The sequence below is a fragment of the Brassica napus genome, chromosome A7, assembly GCF_020379485.1.
Source record: "Brassica napus cultivar Da-Ae chromosome A7, Da-Ae, whole genome shotgun sequence".
NCBI classification, from domain to species: Eukaryota; Viridiplantae; Streptophyta; class Magnoliopsida; order Brassicales; family Brassicaceae; genus Brassica; species Brassica napus.
This window is the reverse complement of record NC_063440.1, coordinates 26,185,464-26,213,447: the sequence shown is the minus strand read 5'-3', so window position 1 is coordinate 26,213,447 and position 27,984 is coordinate 26,185,464. Positions and strand designations below refer to the sequence as shown.

Sequence of the window (27,984 nt, the reverse complement as noted above, 5' to 3'; positions counted from 1 at the left end):
TGATTTAAAATTTTGGATACGAAATCAATAATTATTTTAAGTATTTTTGGTGATTTGAGTATACTTTAACTATTTCAGATATTTACTTTTGACTATCTATATATATTTTCAAGTATTTAAATCAATTTAAAAGTATCATTTTTGATGTTTTATATACGTTAAATCTAAAAATAATTAATATATATAAGTATATAAATCTATTTTTAGATAAATTCGGATACCTAAATACTTCGGTTCGGATCAGATTCGGTTCTCTAAATAACAAAATTTTGAATAATTAGAATATTTAATCAATTTATGTTTGGGTTTGGTACTATATCTTTGGATCGGTATCGGTTATGTTCCTCGGATTCATTTTTCCAAATCCTAATAATTACATGAAAAACAAATATCAACATATTTTTCAAAATATACACCCGCGCGCCTGCGCGGGTCAAAATCTAGTTTTGTATAATTGTTTAATAAATCGTTTTTCCGAGAATTAAAACATAGACCTCTTATAATGCGTGATCTGCAAGAAATTGCATAGTCTGGAATTTAAACTCCAGACATGGATGTAAAATGCAAAACTATCCTCCAACTTAAAATTTTTTAAAACTTTAACCATTAAGCTACGGTAATTCCACATTTAAATGCATGTTTAGATGCGAACATACGAGTATATAGGACTATATATTACATAGCTCTCACTTTTTTCCTATATCATTCTTTCACAAAAAGAACATAAAATATAATACATTCTTTAAAAACTTGAGATATCGATACATTGTTTCCACTTTTCAAATTAAAAAGGTATATCAGAAAATACTACACCAGTGTTGGCTTTATCTATACCATATATATGAACGTTAATGTGTCACAAAATGTCATTTATTTAAATTTGGATAGTATAACATGAAAAGAATAATTAAATAAAATAAAATTTTAAAAAACTCTCCAACTTGCAGAATCTAAGAACTCTCTTTTTCTCCTCCTTATAAGGAACCCTCTATTGCTATTTCGTTCTCACTCTCTCCTCAAGTAACATTAATGGCGTCAAACTCTAGAAGCTCGTCATGGACGTTTAAGCAGAACAAGATGTTCGAGAGAGCCTTGGCAGTTTACGACAAGGACACACCAGACCGATGGCACAATGTAGCAAAAGCTGTCGGAGGGAAATCTGCAGAGGAAGTGAAGCGTCACTATGACATCCTCGTCGAAGATCTCATCAACATCGAAACTGGTCGTGTCCCTTTGCCCAACTACAAGACATTCGAATCTAACTCCAGAGGCATCAATGACTTCAACACGAGGTAAATAATTAACTAGCTACTTATATTTTGTTTTCACTTTAACAAGCCTATATATGTGTCTCGTTTGTCCAGATAAATTATTCATGTAACTTTGGAATATCAATTAAATGCTTCGTTTTGGATTTGCCTTTACATGTTCAGTAATGTGTTTAGTTGGATCTTCAAAACACAACACAACACAACACAATAGTTTCTTCTACTTTTTTTTTTACCAAACATTACTTTTTTTCAATATTGTAACATAAACGGAATAAAAGAAAAAAAAAGTTGACAAAAAAAAACGGAATAAAAGAAAATTAGTTGCGGTTATAGTTTATAAATAAATAAAAAACTAGTTTCGTAAGAAAACTTAAATGAAATACATATATTAAAAAAGTAGTTTTATAATTATAAGGAACACACCGATTAAAACACAAGTGTGTTCACATGAAATTTAATCTCTTCTTGTACTTGATCACATGCAAATTATCTTTAATATTTTTGAAGCTCATAGCACTATATGATGATAAGATGTACATAAATAGATATTTTGGTTATTTCTACTTCTGTCCATGGTCGGTGGTCGACATAGTGTTTATTTAGATTACAAGCAGTTATTTAAGCAAAACTCGAGTTTGGGAAACCTTTAATTAACGATATCTTCAAGTTGCTAACTAATATGTGTTTGGAATCTGATCAACATGCATGAACCGATAATTTAATTACACATGCTCTGGTTGATAGTGTATTGTTTTTTTACAGGCTAATGAAAAATTTGAAGATCTAATGAAGTTTATCGTGTTTAAATGTAAGGATTCAGAAGACTATGTGACTCTTCTGATTATTGATTATGTTTGTATTGATCGTTTGCTTTCATATTGTGTGTTTGTCTACTACTATAATTAAAGAATTGAAGAAAGTAAAACTCAGTCAAATATTTTTTTTATAATTATTAAATCAACTGGAGAATATAATAAACATTTGAAAGCCGACAAGAATATTGTGTTTCCTATTTTAGCAAATGGGGAAGAGTGATTTATACAAAAAGTGTGCCGAAAGAAGAACATAACAAGAAGCTGGGAATTGGCTTAATTAATATCTTAATCATTACTTTCGTTTTTCATTTTCAGAATTAGTCTTAAATTAAAATGTATTCCGAAGAATACACAATAGTCTATTGCAGACTGATGCCTGTCTCGTCTTCGACTTGGTCATCATTGATCAAGCGAGTTCTGTTTAATTTAGCATATCTATTTAAATTTGTTGTCTCTCCTCCATTTATTGAGGATTATATTTAAACATCATTTGTACTGAGCGAATATTTTAATTTTATCGTCCATGCATTGTATTTGATATGTCCGAAGAAGAAGAGAAAAGTCACAAAAATAAGAAAACACATGATGAGCTTTAATAACTCCAATAAAACCAATCGTTTTGCCGGAAGCATTTATATAATACATTTGCGTGATTCTAATGGGCTTTCCCGGGCTAATTGTTATAAATGAGTGAGGCCTTTAAATCTTCGAACCGACCCATTTGAAAGGTGAACCAAATAGATGATTAAAAACTGAAACGACGTCGCGAGTGAAGGAGAAAATCTTATGTCTCGTGTTTTATGTAACTTGGACTTTGATATTGGAAGCTTTTTCGTATAAAATATTTTGGCCCACTTTCTTTTCTCAAAGGAAGAAACATAACTTCCATGAGAATAATATAATAATATTATTAGAAATTATCAACAGTTCCCCACACATAATTGTCACAAAAGAAAATAGAAACTCGAAAATTATTTATAAAGCCAATTATTACATATAGCAGCTTAGATGCATAGGTCTTGACGACACAAAAGAAAAGATACATAGGTCGTCAGTTATATAAATTTGGTCTCATCTGTGTTATATTCAACAGTGAGAATCTTCAATTTTTGTTTTTAGATTTCTTTTTCTTCCATGTTTTTTCGTTTTTGTACAAAACTGGAATGTGACAGATCTACAGTATACTCAAATCATATGGTCACAATTGTGGACATATCTCACATCAAACATATAAAGTGCTCAGCTTTGATCATATATGACGCTGGCGTATGCATATATTTATATATAGCAAAAATTCTAAAATTATGGATTCATTTTTTCAACTAATTTCAGACATTATATAAACATTAAATATTCTCGTTTTTGTATATCTCTTGAGAAAAGTAAATATAGATTAATTAATTAATATTTTTGAGGGATAAATATGGATTAAATTACAAACATGAAAATATTATCAAATAAAACAAAGTTGCTAAAGTTTTCACTAGAAAAGGGTCAACCCAAAATTTAACCATAAAATTTTTGGGGTCTCATACAAAAAAAAATCTTCATATATATATAAATTAAACTGCTAAAATTATTGTGTTTACACTATATATCTGTTTTCTTTATTGGGTGACAGCAAATAATGTTTATCTATAAGTTCATGTATATCCAAACTAAGGAATACAAATTTAGAATGTTTGCATTAGTTTATATATTTAGTAAGATTGGTATCAAACTGTTAATAACAATGTCGTATTTGGCATATTTAAGTTTGTACTTTGTAACAACACAGCATCTTTGAGTTTAAGCTTAAACGTAAAAAAAGACAGAAACATAAACTAACAAGTAAACGAAGCTGATTACAAGTACGAACTGGGTAAAAGACAAAACACAGACAAATAAAATAAAAAACAAACCAAATTAAAAGAAAAAAAAAACATTAACTACGCAAACAAAACATCCATTGATTGATCCAAAGATCGTACAAGCTACAAAAACCTAGATAACATTAAAATAAAAAGACAACAACAATAGATTAATAGATAATCTCCGACATAATCTCACCATTAGAGAGGTTCCTCATACTGTTGATGGTGGTGGCTTCCTTGCATTGTTCTTGTTGTTATGCATCCACACTTTGAAGACTTGTCTCTTCACTCCGATCTCACCGCAGAACCTCTTGAGCTCTTCTTCGTCTTGCTTGTTCATCCTCCACCCCAGCTTCTCCGCGAACTCCATCATCCTCTCCTTCTGCTCCGTCGTGAACTTCGTCCTGAACCGTTTCTTGGACGACATCGAAAACGCCATTTGTCCCGCCGCTGCTCCTCCTCCGTGCTCTCCGCTCGATTGTCCGTACATGTTCAGATCCTCACTAGACGACTCAGCTCCACCTCCTCCTCCTCCGCTCCCACCGTAAGCGACGCTCATCGGCGTCACCATTCCTGCACCACCAGGCGGACTCATACCGTACTTGTGGTGGTGCATCGGCGTGTAGTTCGGCGGCGGAGGAAGCATGAGCGGGTTAAGCATCATGTTCGGCGGCGGCGGTCTTCTCCCTCCTCCTCCTCCTCCACCGTACTGATGGTGGTGATGACGGTGGTGGTGAGCGATCACATCCGAGCTTCCCACACCGTCGACTTCTTTCCGGTGGAAGTTACGGTGGCAGTCGCAAGCAGCGCATCTGAGAGCTTCTATCGTCCCTTCTTCGCCGCTCGGCATAAACTCGCCGCATCCGTCGTGCACGCTTCCGCCGACGTTCGCCGCGTGGTTCTTGAGACACTCCCGGTACCGCACGGCGGTTTTAGCGGCGGCGGAGATGACGAAAGAAGACGGAGACTTGGACTGGTGGTGATCTAGGGTTTGAGAAGAGACACGAGTGTTGTTGTTGTTATTACCGTTGACATTATCTTCATTTGCAATGCTACCAACACCATTGTTGCCATTGTCATCTCTTCTTCTCTCTACCATTTCATGGCTTCTCATATCCATTTTTCTTCTTCTTGGAGTTTAATTAAAATTAAAACCCTGAAAATGATTTAATTACAATTAAAGAGATTAACAAAAGAAAAAAGGGTTAGTCATGAATTAATATTCTGAATTTTCATGGAGATATTATTAAATAAGCTTATGAACTGAAGCTTGTTTAATTTTATGTCTGAAAAAGAACATTTTAATGAGATTACCAATAAGGAAATAAAGAAAATTAAAGACAGTGAGATCCAGAGACTCACAGATAAGAGCAAGTACACGAGGAACAGCCCAGTTCTTTGCAGGAGGAACCGAAGAGGATCTAAAACTCATTAAAAGCTCAAAGCTTTTTGCTTGTGAATGGTTTTAATGGAGAGAGAGAGAGATGAGGAGATGAGAGAGGAACTTTTAAGATTAATACTGTAAAAGGGATTTTTAGGGCTAATTGGGTTTTTAAGGGTGAAAGAGAGAAGAAACCATGTGTTGATGTCTCAGTGCTCCCAACAAGCCAACCTTTGAGATCTGATTATAAGAGACAGTTTGGTTGCGTGTGGTGAGGCCATGAGAAAGAGATAAGAGACGATCCCCTTTGTTTTTTGAGAGATGAGACTAATATCATACCCTACTATATATATTATACTATTATATATGTTTATCATATACTTATTAAGGTATTTATCATTTTTTGCATTTTCTTTTATAGCTGCTTTAATATTTTGACCGCTAAATATGTTCAGCAATCTATCCAAAAGCTATTTTAAAGTTAGTATTATCATTTTTAACATTGAGTTGAACTAATGTACAAACTTATAAAAGTGTGAAAACAGAACATAACTTTTAATTGAATTTTATCCTTATAAATTAAGTAGTTTGTATAGTAGGACACCATTTATAATTTACTCAAAACGTATCATAACCCTTGATCAAACTAAAACAATGGGCAGAAATACAAAAACTGCTATCTGACTCTACATCAATATTTTAAATCCGACGATTTTCAGGTCACTGGATCTACAAAACAATCAGGATGGATCATAAAATAATTGATTAATATTTTTTATATGTTAAGTTTATAACTATAAAATAAAAATAAAAACCTGATAGTTTTAAATATGATGTCTAACAATAATGATAAAAGTGACTGAAAATATCAATTATAAACTAAACCAAAAAGAAACATTAAAATAGTGTGTATTGTATAATTATAAAAAATAAATAAACTAACAATGTATTACATCAAAATTATAGTTATTTTCATCACTTTCTGCTAAATTCTACAAACTGTATATAACATATATATATACATTTTAAAACATGAAGGGTGTAAGCAGACTGACCCCCGATCATGGGTTAAGTCAGATTTTGTTGGTTTTCTTTTTAAATGTTAGCAGTAGGTTTCAAATTAGCTGATTTGGCATTATAATTTATATCAGAATCAAACTAGTGACCAAATCGCCGGTTTATATATCCGACGGCGGATCCAAACTGCAGATGAGAACATTACTCTATATTAAACAAAATAATTGAATTTTTCAGTTAATTTCTAAACACAGCATGATTCTCTAGTAACTTGAAGCTCAAATTTCATAGTATTTGTAACTCGCATGAAATTGATGCAATTATTGACATTCTGACCGCAAGTTTTTGTGAGCTCACTTTTTTACCGTGTACAGTAAGGCATTAGTGCGTACGTTGATCCTTTTAAAACTGTTAAAATACACTTGAAAACTATAATATATACATCATTAAAATTATTTACTTCCTTTTTTTTTTCTGTTGTTTTGCATAATGCTAAATTGCTAATCAGCCTGAAACGGGACTGTTGTCTGTATGTTCCGTCAGTTAATCCCCTTTGAGCATATTAATAAATAATTACGTAGTCAACTATAATAATGATTAAATAAACACTAACAATAGTTAATTCAGAGCATTGTAATTTGTGCCAGTGGATCATATTTTACATTGGTAATCGGGTGATCTTATTACGTAATCTTTGTTTTAGATATATATCATTTATTGTCCTCTGGTTTTAGATAACAAGTAGTATACAATATTCAAGTTTACCTCCAAAGCTACAACTCTCAATCTATACTTCCTGTGGACATTATGCATAAGTGCTGTTTTCTGCATTGTTTGCGTCCCCATTAATAGAATTAAGAGCGTTTGAGGGGGTCAACTATTCCAAACGATCTTAATTAATCTACCTGAGAACTTCAACCAAGTCGGTGCACAGATCTTAGTTGTATCTTGGTGGGGTGGGTGGGGGTCAAGAAGGTCTTTGATTGTTTATACTGGAATATGAACGTTTGTGCTTTTGCTTACCAGTGAATTTGTAAAAGTTCATATGGTTTACAAGTCAAAATCGAAGTCAATGAACACTACATCCATACAAAATTAAACATAAACGTAAATGATAATTAATCAGGACTTAGTTCATGCAATCAATATTTTTAATAATTTTCTTACATTGGATAATAAACATAATTCATTCAAATAATACTCTGAAATTAAAACATATTGTCAATTAGTGTAAATATATCTTTAACAGTCAATAAATTCAGTTATATTATATCTAATAATCGGTTTTGAGATTTTGGAGGGACAAATATTTTACGATAAATTTTAACAAAAATATTATTTAAATTTTTTAAAATCAAAGTATAATAACTTCTAAAACTTGGAAGGTAGGCGAATATTTCACTGCGTTTTACCTTTCACCCAAGGCCGATGCTAAATATATATTGTAAATTTTAGATATGAGTATGTATAACAATGTTTCCGTAGAATAGAAGTGCAGAACTATAGTATTGAAAGTTTGAAACAATGTAAAAAAAAACTTCCGTAAAAACTCAAAAACAAAAATAATTACCATATTGCTTTTTCGAATGTGCAAAAAAATATAAAGAGATTAACTAAAAATAAAAAGAAATTAGGCTTTATATAGTGTGTGGGTTGCAGAGAAGGGCAGTGCAGAGAACAACCGACAAGGTCAAGTTGGAAGCCCAGCCACATGCCCTGCCACATTATGGACCCCGCCCATTCGCTCTCTCTCTCCTTCATTATTATTACTCTCTTCTCTCTCGCTTGATTTTTTTTCAAACCCTTAAACCCTAATTTGTTGAAACACCATTTACCCTTGCTCATGTCTTTTCTTCTTTCCTCTTTCACCCTACCTTTACTTTACTTTTATTATTTGCTTAGTTGTATCATTTTTGAACTAAAGAAAAACTCAAAACATACTTCATTTACTCAAGACAATACTTTTTTTTTTTTTGTAAAAGTACTCAAGACAATACATGAGAACATACAAAGTGTGTCTTCCTATCTTACCTTTTATCTTTTTTACTTTTCATTTTGAATATATAAATTAATTAGAAGCTTTTTCGAGCACAAAAGAATTATGAGTTTGACAAAACAACATGTAAAAACATCCATATTAATAATCTTCCAGTACAAAACTATTTTAATATTAACCCAATTATCTTATTTACTATCCTGATATGCAAATAGATATCCGTTCATTCATTCACGCATGACGTAATATACTGTACTTTCTGAAGATGTAAGATATTCAGCATATATAAATTCGGCAATACTACAATCCATGCGTGTGAATAACTGTTGTAAAAGGTTGCAAAAATGAAAAAAAAAATTACCGTAATTAATTAAATTTGATAAAAAAATATAAAATAAAAGTAATCGTCATAGCTTCTGCAGAATTTTTCATGGACACAGCCTGTCACACGATAATTACTTATCTACCATAACATGTTTTTGTCCCCTTTAGCATTATGACCTCATTCTCTTTCTAACAATTTATTTTGACTTTAATTTAAAAACAAATCGAACTTGAAACCCAAACTAATGTTTTCTGGTTTAACTCTTGAATTGAGGTTCGTAAATCAATTTTTCGAGGAATCCATAAGAAATGGTTAACAAAATAACTACATGCCATTTCTCAGGTCATATAAAAGGTTATACACTATAATCTATATCATTTATATTCAAAATGTATAAAACTTTGGATTATCAGTTGATGAACCTTTATTACAGACTTTTTTTTTGTCACAAAACCTTTATTACAGACTTGACTATTTGTTAATGTTCTTAAAACATAAAAAGACGGTGTGCCGGTGATATAAGCCACTGCCCACGAATACGAAAGTTGCTTTACAACTTCACCCACCAGGGCCACCACAGATTTTACCAACTTAATTATCTTGGAAACATCATACGTTCTCTGACGAATCCAAACAAAAACCGAAGCTGTATATATCTGATAGGTTCTAAATCATCATGTCTTAGTATTCTTTAGCAACAAAATTCAACACAACACTTTAAAGTCAAATACAAATATCATGCTTACTAAGATTAACATTTATATTTGTAGTCACAAAGTAACAAATAGACTTAATTAATCAATGTATTTAAAGAAAAAAATCAACCAATATATGAAATAAGGAACTGGTGAAGTTGTGAAGATATGAAATGTCTATATTCAGACAGAGAATCAAAACCCAAAAAGCAGTTTTGAAGTAGTAACAACTGTAGAATTAAACAATGTCTGAATCTCTCTCTCTCTCTCTCTCTGCCACCCTCCACGCTTCCCCGCAAGCAACCCTTTTTACTTTCTCTCTCTTTTAACTTGTTTTTTTTTTTAAATTTTCTTCCTGTGTATGGTTTTTTACACCTAAAGTGTAGCTTCTATGGTGTTGTAGGGACATTTTGGGATTTGGAATTTCCAAATTCCACCAACTTGGTTTTCACTAAAGTATTCAATTTAAATCGGTTCATCTAAACCGATCTCCGGTTAGTTAAATGCATTCAGAAGAGTTGCATAATGTTATTCAAGGGATTAAGTTCGTTGAATATTCCTAGGCAATGTAAAATGTAAGAAAAAATAGCTGGAAAATGAAATGAATGAAAGGGAAAGCAGTGGTTTGAGTTGTCCTTATCAGCTCTCTATTCTTTCTGAAAAACAAAACTTAAGAGTTTTGTGTTGCCAACTTGTTTTGTAGCCAAAATCAGAACAACTCTTACTTCACTGTTTCAAAACACTTTGCTTTGTTTGTTTTCTACTAATGACTTTTGTTTGCCTCTCACGTCTTCATCACTCTCCCATACTTCACTTTCATACACAACTCTCTACTTACTAAAACATATTTTAAAATTGTGTGGAGGAGAAATGATGAATCTGGTGTGTTTCTGTTACAGTGACAGAGGCAAGAAACCAAACAGTAGTGTTTTGATCTACTCTGTTGTCTTCAAACTTATAATAGAAGATCCCAAGAACGATGTATCATCAAAAGTGTTTTTTTCTTCCATGAGAGTACATTTTGTTAAGTGTCTTTTGACAACTCAACAGAACAATGGTATAACCTCCTCCGTTCATGAGTTTTTCCACTTCACTTTTGGGGCGATTGCATCTTGACTTCTGTATACCTTATAAACCGCACCCCTTCTCCATTACTTCAAAATAAAACCCCATTTGAGCTTCTTACTTCTAAATCTCCCACTTATGATCACCTTAGAGCTTTTGGGTGTCTTTGTTATGTTTCAACTCTGTTAAAAGATAGACACAAGTTTTCTCCAAGGGCGTCCAAATGTGTTTTTCTTGGTTATCCTAGTGGGTACAAAGGTTATAAAGTCCTGGATTTAGATACTAATGTCATCTCTATCAGTCGCAATGTAGTGTTTCATGAGACTGTTTTCCCATATAAAACCAACCCTCGAGTTTCTGATATCTTTGATCAATCTGTTCTTCCTCTTCCTATTCCTGAATCTTTGTTCCCTGCCTCTTTTGAAGCTGATTTTTTACATACATCTGATCATGAAGATACTCAAAATGACTCTTCTTTTCCTTCGTCTATTTCTCCTCATTCCGAGTCTGTACCTTCTATACCTTCATCTTCTCATGATTCTGATCCTGTTAGATCAAAACGGCAGACAAAAGCTCCTGCTTATCTCACTGATTATCATTGTTACTTGCTAAAACATGTTCCTGATTTTGCATCTTTCTCAAATCATACCACTTCATATCCAATCTCAGCTTTCCTTACCTATGATAACCTTGAACCCTCTTACAGAAATTTTGTTCTCTCCATTACTACCTCATCTTTACCTAAAACTTACCACGATGCTGCTAAATCTGTTGAGTTTACAAAGTCCATGAAATCTGAGATGACATCACTAGAAGATAGTGGAACTTGGTCTGTTTGTGAGCTTCCTGCTGGTAAGCATCCTGTTGGTTGTAGATGGGTACATACGATCAAGTATAATCCGGATGGTACTGTTGAGAGACACAAGTCAAGAGTAGTTGCAAAGGGATATACACAGTTAGAAGGGCTTGACTATTTGGATACATTCTCTCCTGTAGCAAAGCTTGGTACATTCCGTATATTGATGAAGCTAGCTGCTCTTCAGAATTGGTCTGTTACACAGCTTGATATTAGCAACGCTTTTCTGAATGGAGATCTAGATGAAGAGATATATATGACTTTGCCACCAGGTTATACTGAGCTGACTGGCAAATCAGTTCCTAAGAATGCGGTTTGCAAGCTACACAAGTCACTGTATGGCCTTAAACAGGCATCACGGCAATGGAATCACAAACTCACTTCAGTGATTCGTCGTGAAGGATTCATACAGGCATATGCAGATCATTCTCTCTTTGTTCGTTATGATTCTACTGCCTACATTGCTATCTTGGTTTATGTTGATGATATCTTACTGGTCGGTAATAATGATGAAGCTATTACCAGTTTTAAAGAAGTGTTGAAGAGTTCTTTCAAACTCAGAGATATGGGTGCGGCGAAGTATTTTCTTGGATTTGAGATAGCAAGGAGTGAGAAAGGGATTTCTATTAATCAGAGGAAGTATACTTTGGAGTTACTTGAGGATGCTGGTTTACTTGGATGTAAACCTGTGAGTGTTCCTATGGATCCCACATTGAAGTTATCTGAGTCTGATGGTGTTTTACTTCAAGATGCCTCGGTCTATCGAAGATTGGTTGGTCGCCTTTTGTATCTTACTCATACGCGTCCTGACATCACTTATGCTGTGCATAAACTGAGTCAGTACATGGCACATCCTCGCGATGCGCATTTACATGCTGCTACTAGAGTGTTACGGTATCTCAAGAATGCGCCTGGACAGGGTCTTTTTTACTCCTCTACATCATCTGTCAGTCTCACTGCGTTTTCTGATGCTGACTGGTCTGCATGTCCTGATACAAGACGTTCTGTCACGGGTTACTGCATGTTTCTTGGTGATTCCCTCATTTCTTGGAGATCGAAGAAGCAGCCTACTGTTTCTCGTAGTAGTTCTGAAGCTGAGTACCGTTCGATGGCTGATGCTACGTGTGAACTCATCTGGATTCACAACCTGCTTACTGATCTTCATTGTGTTCCTTCAGGACCTGCGGCTCTCTACTGTGATAATCAATCTGCGTTGCATATTGCTTCTAATCCGGTCTATCATGAACGCACTAAACACATTGAAAACGATTGTCATCTTGTTCGGGAGAAGTTACAGAGTGGTTTCTTGAAGACATTACATGTGCAGTCTGCGAATCAACTGGCTGATGTGTTTACTAAAGCTGTTCAACCTGGTTTGTTCAAGTCTATCATTTCCAAGATGGGATTACACAATTTGTATAATCCATCTTGAAGGGGGGGTATTAGACTTAAGTAAAGTCCGGTTAACGTGTTGGTTAAACCGAGATTGGGTAGTATAAATACATAACCAAATGTAACAAACTCTTTAATTCAATAGTAACAAACTTTCATCTTCTTCTTCTTCGCTCTATCAATGGAGCTCGATCCTCAGATCTAATAGCAACGAGAATATAAACAACAGTTGTAAATCTCCAACGAGAGAAGATTGAAAATTCATTAGCTAGACTAAATCTTACGTACTCTTCACTTAGCTAGAGGGTTTCTGCTGTATGCGGAGCAATCAACTTTTTCACCAGACAAGTAGCTGATGACCGGTCTAAGCCAAGCTATGTTTTGTCCCCATGCCCTTTTAGAAGACGATAAGAAGACTAATGTATCAACCACTGTTTAGAATTTAAACCCACCGTTTACTAGAATTTTATCGCCTTTTGCTTGTGGTTAATGTACACATTATCGGTTATATACATAGTCGCATGGCTTCTAAATTGTCGAATTTTTTTTTAATCAAAATTAACCTAAATGTTTATGGTCTCCTAAGGATGAGTAAAAAGATAAGCAAAAAGGAGTCGACATGAGAAATCACAATCGATATCAAAGCTCAATAAGCTTACTCCAGCCATAATAGCCAATCTCAATACACATTCCCTACGTAGATGCTATTCTTGAACATCCTAAGGTCCACAAAACTACGTACGATATCTTCTCATCATCTCATGTGACTTGTAAGCTCGATACAAGTATTATATATGTAAATTTAAAACTAAAACTTATCTTAACAACAATTCCAAGAGTGGCCCTCACGCTCCGACGTTCTCCTACATGGGCCTTTAATAAAATAATAGAGGTTGATTTATTTAATAAGCCCAGACTAAATTGCTTGGGTGTTCCAGTTAGGGCCCAATAATACCGACGGTCTTTGATCAATTGTTTTCATACAATTTGAGATTTGATTAGGTAAATGATTATGTTTATTTTATTCTGTTTGTAACTATTGTACATGTGAGAAACGAGAACAAAATACCTTAATCAATGTTATGTAGAGTGCAGATATATAAAATTTGTGGTCAACAAGAAGATTAGTTAGGTTATGAATGGAGACAGGGATATCAGATCACGAAGACGTGTTCGGTATGATATGATACTCTGTCTTTTTGTGTTCTGGCCACCTCTTCCCTCACATTTCTCTAGTGTTTTTCTCACTCTTCTATTTCTTACCAAACGGCAATTAAAAAGAAAACAATTTGATTTAGTCTAAAGTATAGAACATCGTTGATAATTTGGCTTTTTATATGGATGCGAAAATACAAACTGAAGACTTAAATGGAATTAATATTTGAAATGCGGGTCTGGAATTTGATAATACGAGTACGGTGCGGTGCGTTCACGGACCTCAAAGCTGACCAAAAAAAGATGAGAAAAAAAATAAGAGAACAAACTTCCAAAAGTAATTCTAATATTTCATAAAAAGAATTAATACAAATAATAAGCTTAAAATATAAAATTACTTATTTTAGTATTTATTAATGATGTAAGTAATATGTGGATGTCTTATCCAAAAGAAAAAAAACTTCCAGTTTTGATTAATTAGTGTAAATATATTTCCTAACAGTTTATTGTATTTTGTAGTGATTATATATCATTCCCCAAACTAAAATCAGGTAGTTAACAGTGGTGGATTACTGACCAAAAATGATAAATATCCAAAACCAAATACTAGCTGGTCATTAAAAAACGGATATAAATTATCCAAAACACAATAAGATAATTCATATTTATTGGCAACATATTCTGTTCAAAAACTGCATTATCTTTTTAGCAAATCCTGATGACTATAGTATGTTTTTAGTTTTAGCAAAAGATCTACATAGTAAATTATTCATCATCCAAAAACATTGTGTAATTATATTTACCATAATATCTTTTATTTTGTCTAAATATTTGTTAGTTTTAGCAAAAAAATATAAAAATAAATTGTCCACTATCTAAAAAGAACCTTTAATTTTGTCCAAATTTGGTTTATGCGACGACGCAACCTGTTGTGATCTTCAAAAAAAAAAAAGAACTATCAGAACAAATCTCCTCTTGTCTCACCAGCAGTTAATCACTACATTACACCCAAATTATCTTCCTTTTTTCGATTTTTTCCATAACAAGACGGCGTCTCTTAAAATCCCTTCTTATCCAAAGCACAGCTTCGTCATCAAAAACCCAGTTTCTAGATCCTCTAAACCGAGCATAAAAGTCCAAAAGGAGGTTTCTTTTCTTGCCTTGAGGCTAAAGCTTGAAGCTTTTTTTATTTACAGAAGAAAGATGAGTGATACAGAGGAGGCCAGGAATAATGATCTGCGACGACCTTTCATACACACGGGAAGCTGGTACCGGATGGGCTCAAGACAATCGAGCATGATGGGTTCGTCTCAAGTCATCAGAGACAGCTCTATCTCTGTTCTTGCTTGTGTCCTGATCGTTGCTCTTGGTCCTATTCAATTCGGTTTCACTGTAAGTCAGAATAAAAACGTCTCAACCTTTTTTCTTTTTCCATTTGTAGAAAGTTGTTGACTGATTTGTATCTTTTTTGGGTTTTAGTGTGGTTATTCTTCTCCGACACAAGCTGCAATCACTAAGGATCTGGGTTTAACTGTATCTGAGGTAATAATAATAAACCAATCTCTTTGTCTAGACCTGTCTGGTTTTTACCGTTGACTGACTTTGATCTCTTTTGTTACATGTATTAGTACTCTGTGTTTGGTTCTCTATCCAATGTGGGTGCTATGGTTGGTGCAATCGCCAGTGGTCAGATTGCAGAATACATTGGAAGAAAAGGGGTATAGCTTTGTCTAATTTTGAATCTTGATCCAGCTAATGACATCTTTACTCGCTTTACTTAGACCCTTTTATTGTTTGTGTGTTGTCTTGGACAGTCTCTGATGATTGCTGCAATTCCCAATATCATTGGCTGGCTTTGCATATCATTTGCAAAAGTGAGTTTTTTGTTGTTTTATATTTTTTTTTATTTGATCTGAAAATGTTATGATTGGCATTACATCATCCTTTGTTGTGTAGGATACTTCTTTTCTTTACATGGGAAGGCTTTTGGAAGGCTTTGGTGTTGGGATCATCTCTTACACGGTAAATGCTGAACTCATCACCTAGTTTTTGCTTTGCTTATGGTTTATGCCAACTCGGTTTTTGGTTGCAGGTGCCTGTGTATATTGCTGAGATAGCTCCACAGAATATGAGGGGAGGATTGGGTTCAGTTAACCAGGTTTGACACGCCTAGCTGAATGATACTTCTTTTTCATTTTGTGAATAGATTTTAATGCTGAACATTAGATGTTGGTTAACTTTTTCTTTGCATGTAGCTTTCTGTGACAATTGGAATAATGCTGGCTTATTTACTTGGCCTCTTTGTTCCATGGAGGATTCTTGCAGTTTTGGGTAAGCCTGAAACCATTTTCCTGATTAATGATTCATTAACATGCTCTAATCACTTTTTCTGTTGTCTTACTTAGGGACATTGCCATGCATAGTATTGATACCAGGTCTCTTTTTCATTCCTGAATCCCCTCGCTGGCTTGTAAGTTTAAAAAAAATATTTTTCTTGAGTCAAGTTCATATTTTGGTTAATCCACTCTTATGGGATGATTTACTTTAATTTTGTAGGCGAAAATGGGTATGACTGATGATTTTGAAACTTCTTTACAAGTGCTTAGAGGATTTGAGACTGATATTACCGTTGAGGTTAATGAGATCAAGGTAATATATTACAACTCAGAATCTTTTCCTTCTTTAAAGGTATATAAATTATTTTTAAAGGCTTATTCTTTTTCATATCTTCTGCAGAGATCTGTGGCATCATCTACTAAGAGATCATCTACAGTTCGGTTTGTAGATCTCAAGAGGAGGAGATACTATTTCCCACTTATGGTACAAAACATTGAATATGCTTTCTCTACCATAAAGAAACATTATCTTAAAACTGTTTTTGTGTGTGTAACAGGTTGGTATAGGGTTGCTTGTACTTCAACAACTCGGTGGGATTAACGGCGTTTTATTCTATTCCAGTACAATCTTTGAATCTGCAGGTAAGTCACTTCCTCTAAGAAGACAGGACGTGTCTTGTTTCAGATTATTACATAGCTTCAACCTTTTCTCGTTTGTAGGAGTTACATCGAGTAATGCAGCGACATTTGGGGTCGGTGCTATTCAAGTAGTGGCGACTGCAATCTCAACATGGTTGGTGGACAAAGCAGGTCGTCGGCTTCTGCTTACCGTGAGTATTCATTAGTGTCATATCTTTAGGAATCTAACTCAGGACAGGTCCAAAGTTTAACTAATAACGTAAATGGAAATGTTTTGTAGATCTCTTCGGTTGGGATGACGATCAGTTTAGTAATTGTTGCAGCTGCTTTCTACCTTAAGGTACTTTTAAAATTTGTAACTTCCTTAAACACTATTTTTTATCTTCTGTAACAACGTTTTTGAGTTATTACATGTCTTGTTTTAGGGATTTGTGTCTCATGATTCAGACATGTACAGTATGCTGAGCATCTTATCTGTAGTTGGAGTTGTGGTAAGTTTGTTTGTTTTGAAACTTTCTTGATGCAGTGAGATGTTATCATTGCTTTAACTCTGTTGAATCATTTTACAGGCAATGGTTGTTTCTTTCTCATTAGGAATGGGACCAATTCCGTGGCTCATTATGTCTGAGGTATTAATTAGAACCTAGAACTAAGTGTTGTAAGAACTTTATTAAACTGCCTTTTGATTGATTTGGTGTTGTTGTTGTGGTAAACAGATCCTTCCTGTAAACATAAAGGGCTTAGCTGGAAGTATAGCGACTTTAGCAAATTGGTTCTTCTCTTGGTTGATCACCATGACTGCAAACTTGCTCTTGGCCTGGAGCAGTGGAGGTTTCTCTGTCTTTCTCTCTTACTCTTCTCTCTCTCTGTCGCCATGATGGGATCATTTTTATTTAATGGGGTTTTGGTTCATGTTGGACAGGAACTTTCACTCTATACGCGGTGGTGTGTGCATTCACAGTGGTGTTTGTAACTCTATGGGTTCCTGAGACCAAAGGGAAAACACTTGAGGAACTTCAAGCCTTGTTCAGATGATCATTATATGTTTCCCTTTCACCACATCGCTGTTTTGGCCAAGAACAAGAAGAAACAAAGAAATGTCAGAGATTTTTCCAGCTGTTGTTTAATTGGGCTGTGAGAAGTTACGAAGATTTGTTTGTTTGTTTGTTGTGTGTCAATAATCTTCTGTTATATGTATATGAACACAAGTAGTTTTTTTTTGTTGTAATTTGATCAAACTCTTCTAATAGAGTAAAGATTATGCTAATACAGAGATGAATCTGAACATCAACACTGCCATAGATAGAATGATCCATCTAAAGATATATCTAAAGCACCAAACAAGACGTGTTCTAATTCTTCTCTGTGAAGAAACAGAACAATTAAAATAAATGATAGTAGACTAATGAGTTTTGTAGACACAAACTTTTCCGCAAGGTAAAAAGAAAACGTTTCCAATAGAATCTTAAACTTGTAGTTCGTACCAAAGTGAAATTGAAAATGCAATGAGTAAAAGAAGAGATAAAGGGAGCTTGTGCAAAAATAAGCACCCAACCAAATCAAACAATCACTTTGATAATACTCTCTTGACTTCAGATGGTCTTTTCTTTAGCTATCTCACTGATCGGATCAAATCAAAGGGGAAGAAGGTGGAACTCGTGGGACATGAAGTCCTCACTTGGCCTGTAGTATTTGTCTGGGGAGTATAACCGCAGGTTAGAGACCTGGCTCGTGTATAGGCATGCAAATCTCTCCACCTACATTGAAAAATAACATGAAATCAAATTCCCGTACAAAGGCAAAAAAAACTATAACCGTTACATATATATATAAAACGTTATTACCTGGTGAGCAAATCTAGAACTTTGGTAACCAGTTTTCATTAATTGCCCCCAGACATTGTGAAACTGCAGTAACCAAAAAACCAACAACATGAGCATTGGAACTTTAAACTAGTTGTTTTACACTGACACACTCTACATGATTTTTACCTTTTTGTGGCTTTCTCTTTGAGCTTCTTGAAGATTTAGTCGTACTTCATCTCTTTTACACTGTTGAATCCCACCCAAAAAAAAAACATTAATTATTAAATGAATATGCAACTCTTGGAGATTAAGGAGTCCGTGCAAATCCTAACGTACCACTAAGTCCTTAACCGTTGATAGCATTTCCTGCTTGTCTTTCTCGTTGATATCTTCAAACCTGACACGATATATGATCTGGTTACACAAGCTTTCTTTGGTTCAAATTCTTATTTAAAGAAGACTTACTTCAGAGACCAGCTCAAGTGGTGGATCATGTCTTCCACTGAGTCACGCTCATTCCTCATCAAAATTAGTTCCTGCAAACCCAAAAATTTATCAGATAAGGAAAAAGCCTATTTCACAAAATCATATATTTTATAATGACAATATGAAGAGAGGGTCCATTCACCTTACGCGCGTCCCTAAGCTCCCACAGAAGTTCAACCTCCTTTTCAAGTTCCGGTACAACCAGCATAGTTCTCCACCCTGAAGAATTAAAGAAAAAAATTAAACTACAAGTTTACTTCACAGAACAAAAAAAAAGAAGTAAAAATCTATAACTGGCAAAGGAAACCTTACCGAGGACTTTTTTGCTGCGCAAGATGTCACCGTATATGTGATCGCCAACGTAAAGGACCTAATAAGATCGAATAAGTGACTGATAAATGAGACATGGCACGGTACATCCAGTTACTATAGAGGTTTATAGTGTGACAGTACCTGAGAACTTGACTCGATGGAGAGCAAATTGTGAAGATGACCAACATTTCCACCTTGGAAAACTTGACACGCTTTGTCTTTACTCTTCAGTGGAATTTTTGGTGAAGGATCTCCAATCTGTGAATCATAAAAAAAATATAAGTTGCAACATTTGGATAACTAGCATGTGAAAGACTGAACGAATGTCACAACTCGTGAAGTCTAACCTGAGCCATAGGCAGGGGCGGTCCTGGAAAAAGTGGGGCTCTAAACAAATGAAAAAATGGGGGCCCTTCTAACATAACTGAAATTTTAAAATTCGTGAGCAAGAATTTTTTTTTTAAGCAAAACAGAAAAAAAAAACTAATTCTCAAACAAAAAGCTAAGAAAACTGTAAATGTGGGAAGAGAAAAGATTTATTTTATGTAAGTCCCACTAAATTCTGTTGTTCGATTTTATTATTAATACATATAAATATTTTTTTAATGTTTCAAAAAAAACAAAATATTTTTTTTTAAAATAGGGGCCTTTTAATAATGGGGGCCCCAGGCCCATGTTTCAAATGGCTCTCCTCAGGGACGCCCCTGGCCATAGGTGTTCCATTGTCCGTATTGATCAGCATCCCTGACTTAAGTTCCACCTCAAAAAGGTTGGCACGGCTCTCCTCATGGAAGAAACCAGGTTTTGCACTTCACAAACATATATCCAATTCAGATAACAAACAAACGAGATTTAAAAAAAAAGGAATAATGCAAGAAACTAAAATTCTTCTATAATAGCACATATCTTATTGTTCATCACCATGACTTTGTTCAGATCATTAGACTAAAAAAGAAACTAAGAAAAAAAAATACCTGCCAGTGATCACAACATCAAAGTATTGGAGCCAGTCAAAGTTGCAAGTATCAGGACCATGTACAGTGCGGCCTCCACAGAGAAAGTTCATCACAATATTTGTGTAGTCCCACAAACTGCAAGAATGTCGTTAAAAAAATTCCTTTTAAAAACTATTATACAAAGACAGGTAAGAACAAAACAAATCACTAGTAATGAAAGTTTGTCTCACAACAAAGGTTTCTGTAACTCCCTATGTTCACATTTCTATTACAAGGGGCAGGGGAACAGGTTACAGTGGAACTTTAGAGCATATTGCCATTTTAAATATGATGCTGAATAAGCTGCATGCAGAGCTACAAAAGCCATACGTGCATAACAACTTTTACCATAACACAATGAAGTTTTAAGAACTATGTCATTAGCATTACCTATTGGTCACCAAGAATGTTGAGCGTCCGGAATCTCTTATCATTTTTATCAGAGGTACAATGGTAGCATCCTCGTTGATATACCTGAAAAAAGTAACAAGTTAAAAATCTATGATGAAAAAAGGAAAAAAGCAAGAAACAGTAATGAATATACCATCAGCCTTACTTATTAGGGTCCTTTGCCACCATCTGCTTCAAAGTACCATCACGGTGGCACATATCAACAGCAGACCGGACATCTTTATACATGCGAGCATAACTAACAGAATATAGAATATCATGAGCAATAACATATGCTTTCTTGGAGGCTATATAAGTGTAAGAAAACAGTAACGTATATGGAAGTTGTCTTACTCAACGTCCTTGGGGATTTTATCAGGGTTGTTATCTTTGAAGTCAACGAGTTGGGCAAAGAGATAGGCTTCGGCCAAAGAGAAGAGAGTGTCTATGAGAGCATAGTCAGGCTCATCAAAAGAATCTCGTACTAGGCTAGTGCCATAGACATCAACTTTTTCCTGCTTAGAGAGCTCCTTAAACCCATGGTAAGCCACCTTCACGTACTTATGGCGATCCATCTGAAACATGAGACAACAGTCAATTAGGAAACGAGGCAATAATTATTATAAGAGTCCAATCCAATACACGATATATACCTTTAAGATGTTTCCTTTCTTTTTGTCTAGAACCAACCCTCTAACCATATAGTTCCAATCAAATGTCCATTCCAACAGCTGTTTTTTGTAAACAACAACGAGTAAACAAAATTAATCAAACTTTTTCTACCGGTAACAAATTTAAAAACAGCAATGAAGTATACTAACCTCTCTTGGATACCCCAAATCGTATACCAACTTCCTGACAGTGCCTTCATATGCAAGGGACTCAAAAGTTTCGGACTTATATTGGGCCAGAGTATAGTCCATATCAAAGCCTACGGCAATGATATTCTTCATGTTCAAAGATCTATTGCAGAAGATCTGGTTTCTTACGTCGATTTTCTTTCCTCCTCCATTGGATGACCACTTATGGGGAGCTTCACATCCGTCCCTTGATCCCACATTGTGAAACTGCACCACGCTGTCCGTAAGACCACTAGCTCTTTGTTCTTCCATTGAACTTTTGAAACAGATATGACTTGTCCCTGAGAGTTGATCAAGTAAAAGAAGCGTCATTTTTGTTGTTCTTCAAATGAACTCGTCTAATATATAAAAATAGATGCAACACACAAACAAGGTATAAATTACATAGAGAATGTACATGGTCTATCCAAAAAAAATGATAGCAATAATATATAAAATCAATCACGGAAGAAGCAACTGGTTACTCAGAACCCACGAAGGCTAAATTTAGATGACACGTTTTCTAGAGAGAATACAAAAGTTTAGGATTAGTCAACACGGGTCATACAACACTAAGATTGCACCACTTTGATCCACTAGCACCGAAAAGGAAAAAAAAAATGTAACAAAACCTCCTGTAAAAACAATCCTTATTTGCTCGTTAAGATAGAACAAAAATTGCACCACGTAAACTCCTGATTTATGTTTCTTCCCAAGGGCTCCAGGAAATTAAGACCTAATTAATATTTGCAACTTTAACTAATTAAAGACGTAAATTTACCACAACTTCACTAAAATTCACGAGAAACACACTAATAGCAATATGTAAGAAAAATACTACTACCAAAATATGGAAACCAAACACATTGTTGAGAAATCAATCATTGTGAAATCAATGAACTTTAGGTTAAATCAAACAAAAAAAAAATAACAACACAAAGTTTACAGAAACAAAAATTCCATTAAACACAAAAAAAAAATATACTAACCAGCAGAAGAATTGAGTAACTGTCTTTGTGCACAAGAAGAGAACAGAGAGACACAGAGAGAGAAATGACGCTTGTTGAGAAGCATGGTGATGGTGGATGATAGGGTATAAATAATATAGGCATGGAAAAGGAAACGACTAATATTCCCCAGAAAGAGAATACGGCGTCAAACAAGAAAAAGTAGATTTGAATATAAACGCTCAACATTTACCGATAATCCACCAACAATATTCATTCCGTCTTAGTTTGATTTATTTGTTTTTTGCTTTTTGTTTATCAACTAGGTATTGCCGAAGAAGAGATTGCCACGTGGCGCATGAAGATCAAAGGGAAAAAAGCGTGGTTGTGGCTTTCTGATCTCGGGCAGAGTTAATGGGCTTTAAACCTAGATTAACCGGGCCTTAAAAATAAAGACCATTACGTAAACCTTATACACTTACTCCCCCGTCTCCGCCATTTCTCCGTTCGTGTCAACCTCGCTCAACAACCGATCCCAGTTCATAGCTTCGCGTGAACACGAGGTATTGCCGAATAAGAGATTGACACGTGGCATAGAGATCAAAGGAAAAAAAAGTCGTGGTTGTTGCTTTCTGATCTCGGACGGAGTTAATGGGCTTTTAACCTAAACAAACCGGGCCTTAATTCTAAACAAACCGGGCCTTAAAACCATTATGTAAACCTTATACTTCTTCCCCGTCTCCGCCATTTCTCCGTTAGTGTAAACCTCGGTTCATAGCTTTCGCGTGAACACCACGCGCCGCCTGCGTAGTCTTTGCAACCTTTAATTCATGGCTTCGTCGTCCTCCATTCACGCTCGACTAGCTCTCGTAGCTCTACTCTCAGCGACTACTTTCTACTGCATCCACAAATACCGCCGCCTGAAACGTCTCAAAACCCTCTCCTTAAACCCTAGCAGCAGAAGGGGAAAGATCTTCTTCATCTCCCAAACGGGAACATCCAAATCCCTAGCACAGCGCCTCCACAAGCTCCTGGAATCGAACGGCATCGCGTTCGATCTCGTCGATCCAGCTAGCTACGAGCCGGAGGATCTCCCCAAGGAGACGCTAGCCATCTTCGTCGCGTCGACGTGGGACGGCGGGAAGCCGCCCAAGGACGGGGAGTTTCTCGTCGACTGGCTTTCGGAGAGCGCGGAGGATTTCAGAGTCGGATCGCTTCTTCTCTCCGGTTGCAGATTCGGAGTCTTCGGCGTCGGGAGCCGCGCTTATGGTGATGAGTATAACGCGGTGGCGAAGGAGATGTCGAGGAGGATGGTGGGGTTGGGTGGAGCGGAGATGGTGCCGGTGGGAGAAGGTGACGTGGACGATGGAGAGTTAGATAGAGCGTTTAACGAGTGGTGTGATGGAGTGATTAGAGTTCTCAAGGGAGGCTCTGCTCAGGCTCGGGAAGCTAATGAGATTACTCAAAACGGTGTCGTTGAGAGTGAAGAGGAATATATTGATACAACAGATGAAGAGGAAGAAGAAGATAGCAATGATATTGTTGATCTCGAAGATATTGCTGGAAAAGCTCCTTCTAGGAAGAACGGTGTTGTTAAGGTTACGAAACGTGGTGATGGGAAGAAGGAGATGGTGACACCTGTGATTAGAGCTAGCTTAACGAAACAGGTAGTTTTTTTTTTTTTTTGCTTTGAGATTTGAAGCAGGGTAGTTATATTGATATTGATTGCTAGAGAGTTTTCTGAAGTTATGTGTAACTTGTTGCAGGGGTATAAGATCATTGGCTCGCATAGTGGGGTTAAGATTTGTAGATGGACGAAGTCACAGCTTAGAGGGAGGGGAGGTTGTTACAAGCACTCCTTTTATGGCATTGAGAGTCACAGGTTCGATTTGAAAGTTTGTTTACATCTAGCCTTATGGTTGTAGGGTTGTGATTTCTTATGTTGAGATGTATTTTGGGGTTTTGGAATGTGCAAGGTGTATGGAGACAACACCTAGTTTGGCTTGTGCGAACAAATGTGTCTTCTGTTGGAGGCATCACACTAATCCTGTGGGGAAGAGCTGGCAGTGGAAGATGGACGATCCTAAAGAGATTGTGAAAGGTGCTCTTGATCTTCATACAAAGATGATTAAACAGATGAAAGGAGTTCCAGGTCTGCTTATATCTCCCTCCTTATTTTGGTTTGCAGATAATACATTCTGAAAAAAATCTCTGTCATGTCTCTGATGGTTTATGAGAATCCGTGGGTCAAGTTAGTGTCTGAATCCTATTTAGATATCTCATAGTTTATACATGTCATGATAGTCGTTTAGATCTTGGAAGTCAATAATAATGTGCGTGTTTTGGTTATTTGGTTGATTTGATTCCACCACTTAAGTGGATGTCAGATGCTGATGTTTTACTGGGGGGGATATGTTCTTCAGGTGTAACTCCAGAGAAGTTACAAGAAGGTCTAACACCAAGGCATTGTGCGTTATCACTTGTTGGTGAGCCAATTATGTATCCAGAGATCAATGCACTTGTGGATGAGCTTCATGGAAAGCGTATTTCCACATTCTTGGTTACTAATGCACAATTCCCTGAAAAGATTTTGATGATGAAGCCTATCACCCAGGTCCGTGGTGTCTATTTTGTACATGTTTTTTCCAGCTTTGAAGGCTCTTCATGCACTTAGAGGAACGAAGTTGCCTAACTCGTTAATCTTTGATATCTACAGTTGTACGTAAGTGTAGATGCTGCCACCAAAGAGAGCTTGAAGGCTATTGATAGGCCTCTCTTTGCAGACTTCTGGGAGCGGTTTATTGTGAGTATTTTAAAATAAACGTCTTATGTAATAACCTACGAAATGAAATTTGAATTACGGTAAATGTATATAATATCTGCTCCATTTGTATCTCAGGACTCCTTGAAAGCTCTCCAGGAGAAACAACAACGAACAGTCTACCGTTTAACACTCGTCAAAGGATGGAACACAGAAGAGCTAGAAGCTTATTTCAATCTCTTCAACATCGGGAAACCTGACTTCATCGAGATCAAAGGCGTCACATATTGTGGATCGTGAGTGTGTTTCACTTGTTCTCCATTCTTTTTATAAACAAGTCATTACATATGTTAATCGTATGGAAACATAAACAGATCTGCAACATCAAAGTTGACAATGGAGAACGTACCATGGCACGCGGATGTTAAAGCATTCTCAGAAGCTCTGTCTCTGAAGAGCAATGGAGAGTACGAGGTTGCTTGCGAGCACGCCCATTCTTGCTGTGTTCTTCTAGGGAGAACCGACAAGTTCAAAGTGGATGGGAAGTGGTTCACCTGGATCGACTATGAAAAGTTCCACGATCTGGTTAGTTAGTTAAACCAGATCAAACTCAAGATTTCATGCTAACTTTTACTGACACTCGTTAATGAATCCGTATAGGTGGCTTCTGGAGAACCGTTCACGAGTAGGGACTATATGGCTGAAACACCATCATGGGCAGTTTATGGAGCAGAGGAAGGTGGGTTTGATCCAGAGCAGTTGCGTTACAAGAAGGAAAGGCATCATCACCCTAAACCACAGGCTGTTGTAGCTTAAGAGAGGAAGTAAGCTAATGTCTGCCTTTGTTTTTTTGGTCAACTTCAGTGTTACAAGTTACTCCTGGAAAGACGTTAAGGTTTTGAAACCATATCAAACTGAATACTTATAATCAAGGTTTTGAATTTACCGGTTTTGAATTTTGATAAGTTTCGATGTTAATCTTGTGACAAAGATGGTTTTGCACGTGAACACTTGCAGGGCCCATAATGTCTTGCGTGCAATTAGTTAGTTTTTATTTTCTAGGTTCTTTGCTCTTAACTACAGCAACGATCATATTAAGTATATATAGCTTTGTTGTGGGTTTAGAGTAATAGACAAGTCGTTTTCACTAGCAATATCCATTGGTTTCTTAACTTATCTGTTAACCATGTGCATTTGCATCTTTTGTTATCATACAAAAATCCGAAAGCGACGTAACCATCAACTACACAACACATAAAAATATGCAACCTACTACAACTAAAACCCTATAAAGCATCATTATGAAACAATTACTTTTAATTAATTTCAAAATTCACCATTAACTTGTATTGTTTCCCCCATTATTGGTTATCTAAAAGACTAAAACTTTCCAAAACTTGTGTTCTTGTTTTGAATTAACCGATTCAATAATCTAAAGAATTAAAAGGTCGTCTTCCCATGAGGGTTCTTAATTAATTTATAACTCAACGATAGTTAATCCATGAACACACAACACAATATCAAAGACTCCAATGGTTTGGTAATATTAAGTTTACCAGCTTTTCACCGGTGTGTTCTTCCTCCTGGACCGTCTATATGACAGCGGTGCAACCGTCTTCACCGTCATATCCGGCTTCTCCTCCTCTTCAGCTAGTTCTTCACGTTTCCACTTTTGCCCTTCTTCCACGCTATGGCTACTTCTAACCTTCTTCTTCTTCAGTTTCTCTCTGTTAACAATCTCAACTTGCTCGTCATCTTCTTCTTCTTCGTACTCGTACTCCTCGTAATCTTCGTCTTCTTCCTTCTTGGAATTTTCAGGACCCTCAAGATTCTTCCTCGGCCTTCCTCTTCGTCTCCTTGCCGTCTGAGACCCCAACAGAGATGAAGCTTCTCCTACCGTCGCCGTCACTGACGATTCTTTCTCTCTCTGAAACCTTTTCTTCCCCATCAGCTTATAATTTTTCAGTAGAATACAATTTTCTTGAATAGCTTATTTGTTTCTAATATCTTCAAGACCAAATATAAAAAAAATATCTTCACGGGGCAATCAAATTTTCTCATGCTTTATTTGTTTTTTAATGTTATACAGACAGAAACAAAAGACAACAGTCTTCAATATCAAAAGTCACCCACTCTTTGGTGTTAGGATAAAACTTTCAGAAGAAAAAAAAAGTAGATTTTATGTTTGTCCATTGGTTATCTTTCCTTCTATAATATTATCCATCAATATAATCCATGTATGTCGACATATAAAACCAATATAATATACTGTATTATTTTATCCTTTAATGTTAGGGTTCATGCATTGTGTACTATAGTACCTAATTCTATATATTTTTTGAAGGAAAACTAGTTCTATATATATTCATATATTATATGTATCAAAGATCAAATTGTATAGCTTCATCGACTGAAGTTATAAATCTAGTGAAGAATATTTGCAACCTTATCACTACTGGTTGCTAGCTGCAATTTGTGTGTTAGGTTTGACTTCTAATGAAAGTCCTTTTGGTTTTGTTTCACTTTTTTTTTGTTTTTTTTTTTGTTAAACTTGTTTCACTTTCTTAGATCTTATTTTAATTCAATATTAACTGAAAACGTATGTTTATCATGTGAGATTCATTTCATTGAACACGATTGATGGTACAGTCAA

General features: G+C 35.6%; 6 protein-coding genes across 7 annotated transcripts; 3 read left to right on the top strand and 3 right to left on the bottom strand.

Annotated features, from left to right (window-relative positions):
* Positions 1-989: 989 nt before the first annotated feature.
* Positions 990-2,208, top strand: LOC106357308 (protein RADIALIS-like 6). The gene is made up of 2 exons (XM_013796992.3): positions 990-1,292; positions 2,034-2,208. The coding sequence occupies exons 1-2, from the start codon at positions 1,030-1,032 to the stop codon at positions 2,056-2,058; spliced, it is 288 nt and encodes a 95-aa protein (XP_013652446.1). The 5' UTR covers positions 990-1,029; the 3' UTR covers positions 2,059-2,208.
* A 1,679-nt stretch (positions 2,209-3,887) lies between these two features.
* On the bottom strand, positions 3,888-5,654 carry LOC106354509 (zinc-finger homeodomain protein 5-like). Its single transcript, XM_013794462.3, has 2 exons — positions 5,302-5,654; positions 3,888-5,095 (listed from the first exon to the last, which is right to left on the bottom strand). Exon 2 carries the CDS (start codon positions 5,057-5,059, stop codon positions 4,151-4,153), a length of 909 nt encoding a protein of 302 aa, XP_013649916.1. The 5' UTR covers positions 5,060-5,095; positions 5,302-5,654; the 3' UTR covers positions 3,888-4,150.
* Positions 5,655-14,761: 9,107 nt separating this feature from the next.
* LOC106354512 (sugar transporter ERD6-like 6) lies at positions 14,762-18,065 on the top strand. The gene is made up of 17 exons (XM_013794465.3): positions 14,762-15,213; positions 15,301-15,363; positions 15,450-15,539; positions 15,636-15,695; positions 15,778-15,843; positions 15,914-15,979; positions 16,077-16,152; positions 16,227-16,291; positions 16,378-16,470; positions 16,558-16,641; positions 16,715-16,799; positions 16,878-16,987; positions 17,077-17,136; positions 17,222-17,287; positions 17,366-17,425; positions 17,513-17,627; positions 17,719-18,065. Exons 1-17 carry the CDS (start codon positions 15,025-15,027, stop codon positions 17,829-17,831), a joined length of 1,461 nt encoding a protein of 486 aa, XP_013649919.1. The 5' UTR covers positions 14,762-15,024; the 3' UTR covers positions 17,832-18,065.
* A 169-nt stretch (positions 18,066-18,234) lies between these two features.
* On the bottom strand, positions 18,235-23,081 carry LOC106354511 (5'-nucleotidase domain-containing protein 4). Its single transcript, XM_048736267.1, has 16 exons — positions 22,613-23,081; positions 21,606-21,925; positions 21,438-21,515; positions 21,139-21,359; positions 20,951-21,043; positions 20,785-20,868; positions 20,374-20,490; positions 20,100-20,208; positions 19,541-19,657; positions 19,400-19,457; positions 19,230-19,306; positions 19,067-19,137; positions 18,938-18,998; positions 18,788-18,847; positions 18,641-18,703; positions 18,235-18,553 (listed from the first exon to the last, which is right to left on the bottom strand). The coding sequence occupies exons 1-16, from the start codon at positions 22,695-22,697 to the stop codon at positions 18,431-18,433; spliced, it is 1,737 nt and encodes a 578-aa protein (XP_048592224.1). The 5' UTR covers positions 22,698-23,081; the 3' UTR covers positions 18,235-18,430.
* Positions 23,082-23,305: 224 nt separating this feature from the next.
* LOC106354510 (S-adenosyl-L-methionine-dependent tRNA 4-demethylwyosine synthase-like) lies at positions 23,306-26,276 on the top strand. Its single transcript, XM_013794463.3, has 8 exons — positions 23,306-24,237; positions 24,337-24,452; positions 24,547-24,722; positions 24,994-25,184; positions 25,287-25,373; positions 25,470-25,627; positions 25,706-25,916; positions 25,992-26,276. Exons 1-8 carry the CDS (start codon positions 23,401-23,403, stop codon positions 26,145-26,147), a joined length of 1,932 nt encoding a protein of 643 aa, XP_013649917.2. The 5' UTR covers positions 23,306-23,400; the 3' UTR covers positions 26,148-26,276.
* On the bottom strand, positions 25,470-27,604 carry LOC106354514 (protein DYAD). 2 transcript variants are annotated; one of them, XR_007314740.1, is made up of 3 exons: positions 26,888-27,531; positions 25,741-26,210; positions 25,470-25,654 (listed from the first exon to the last, which is right to left on the bottom strand). XR_007314740.1 is itself a non-coding variant. In XM_013794466.3 (1 exon), exon 1 carries the CDS (start codon positions 27,277-27,279, stop codon positions 26,884-26,886), a length of 396 nt encoding a protein of 131 aa, XP_013649920.1. In that variant the 5' UTR covers positions 27,280-27,604; the 3' UTR covers positions 26,770-26,883. The 2 variants fall into 2 exon arrangements, 1 of the variants encoding a protein (XP_013649920.1); XM_013794466.3 differs by lacking the exons at positions 25,470-25,654; positions 25,741-26,210 and having other exon boundaries at positions 26,770-27,604.
* Positions 27,605-27,984: the final 380 nt, after the last annotated feature.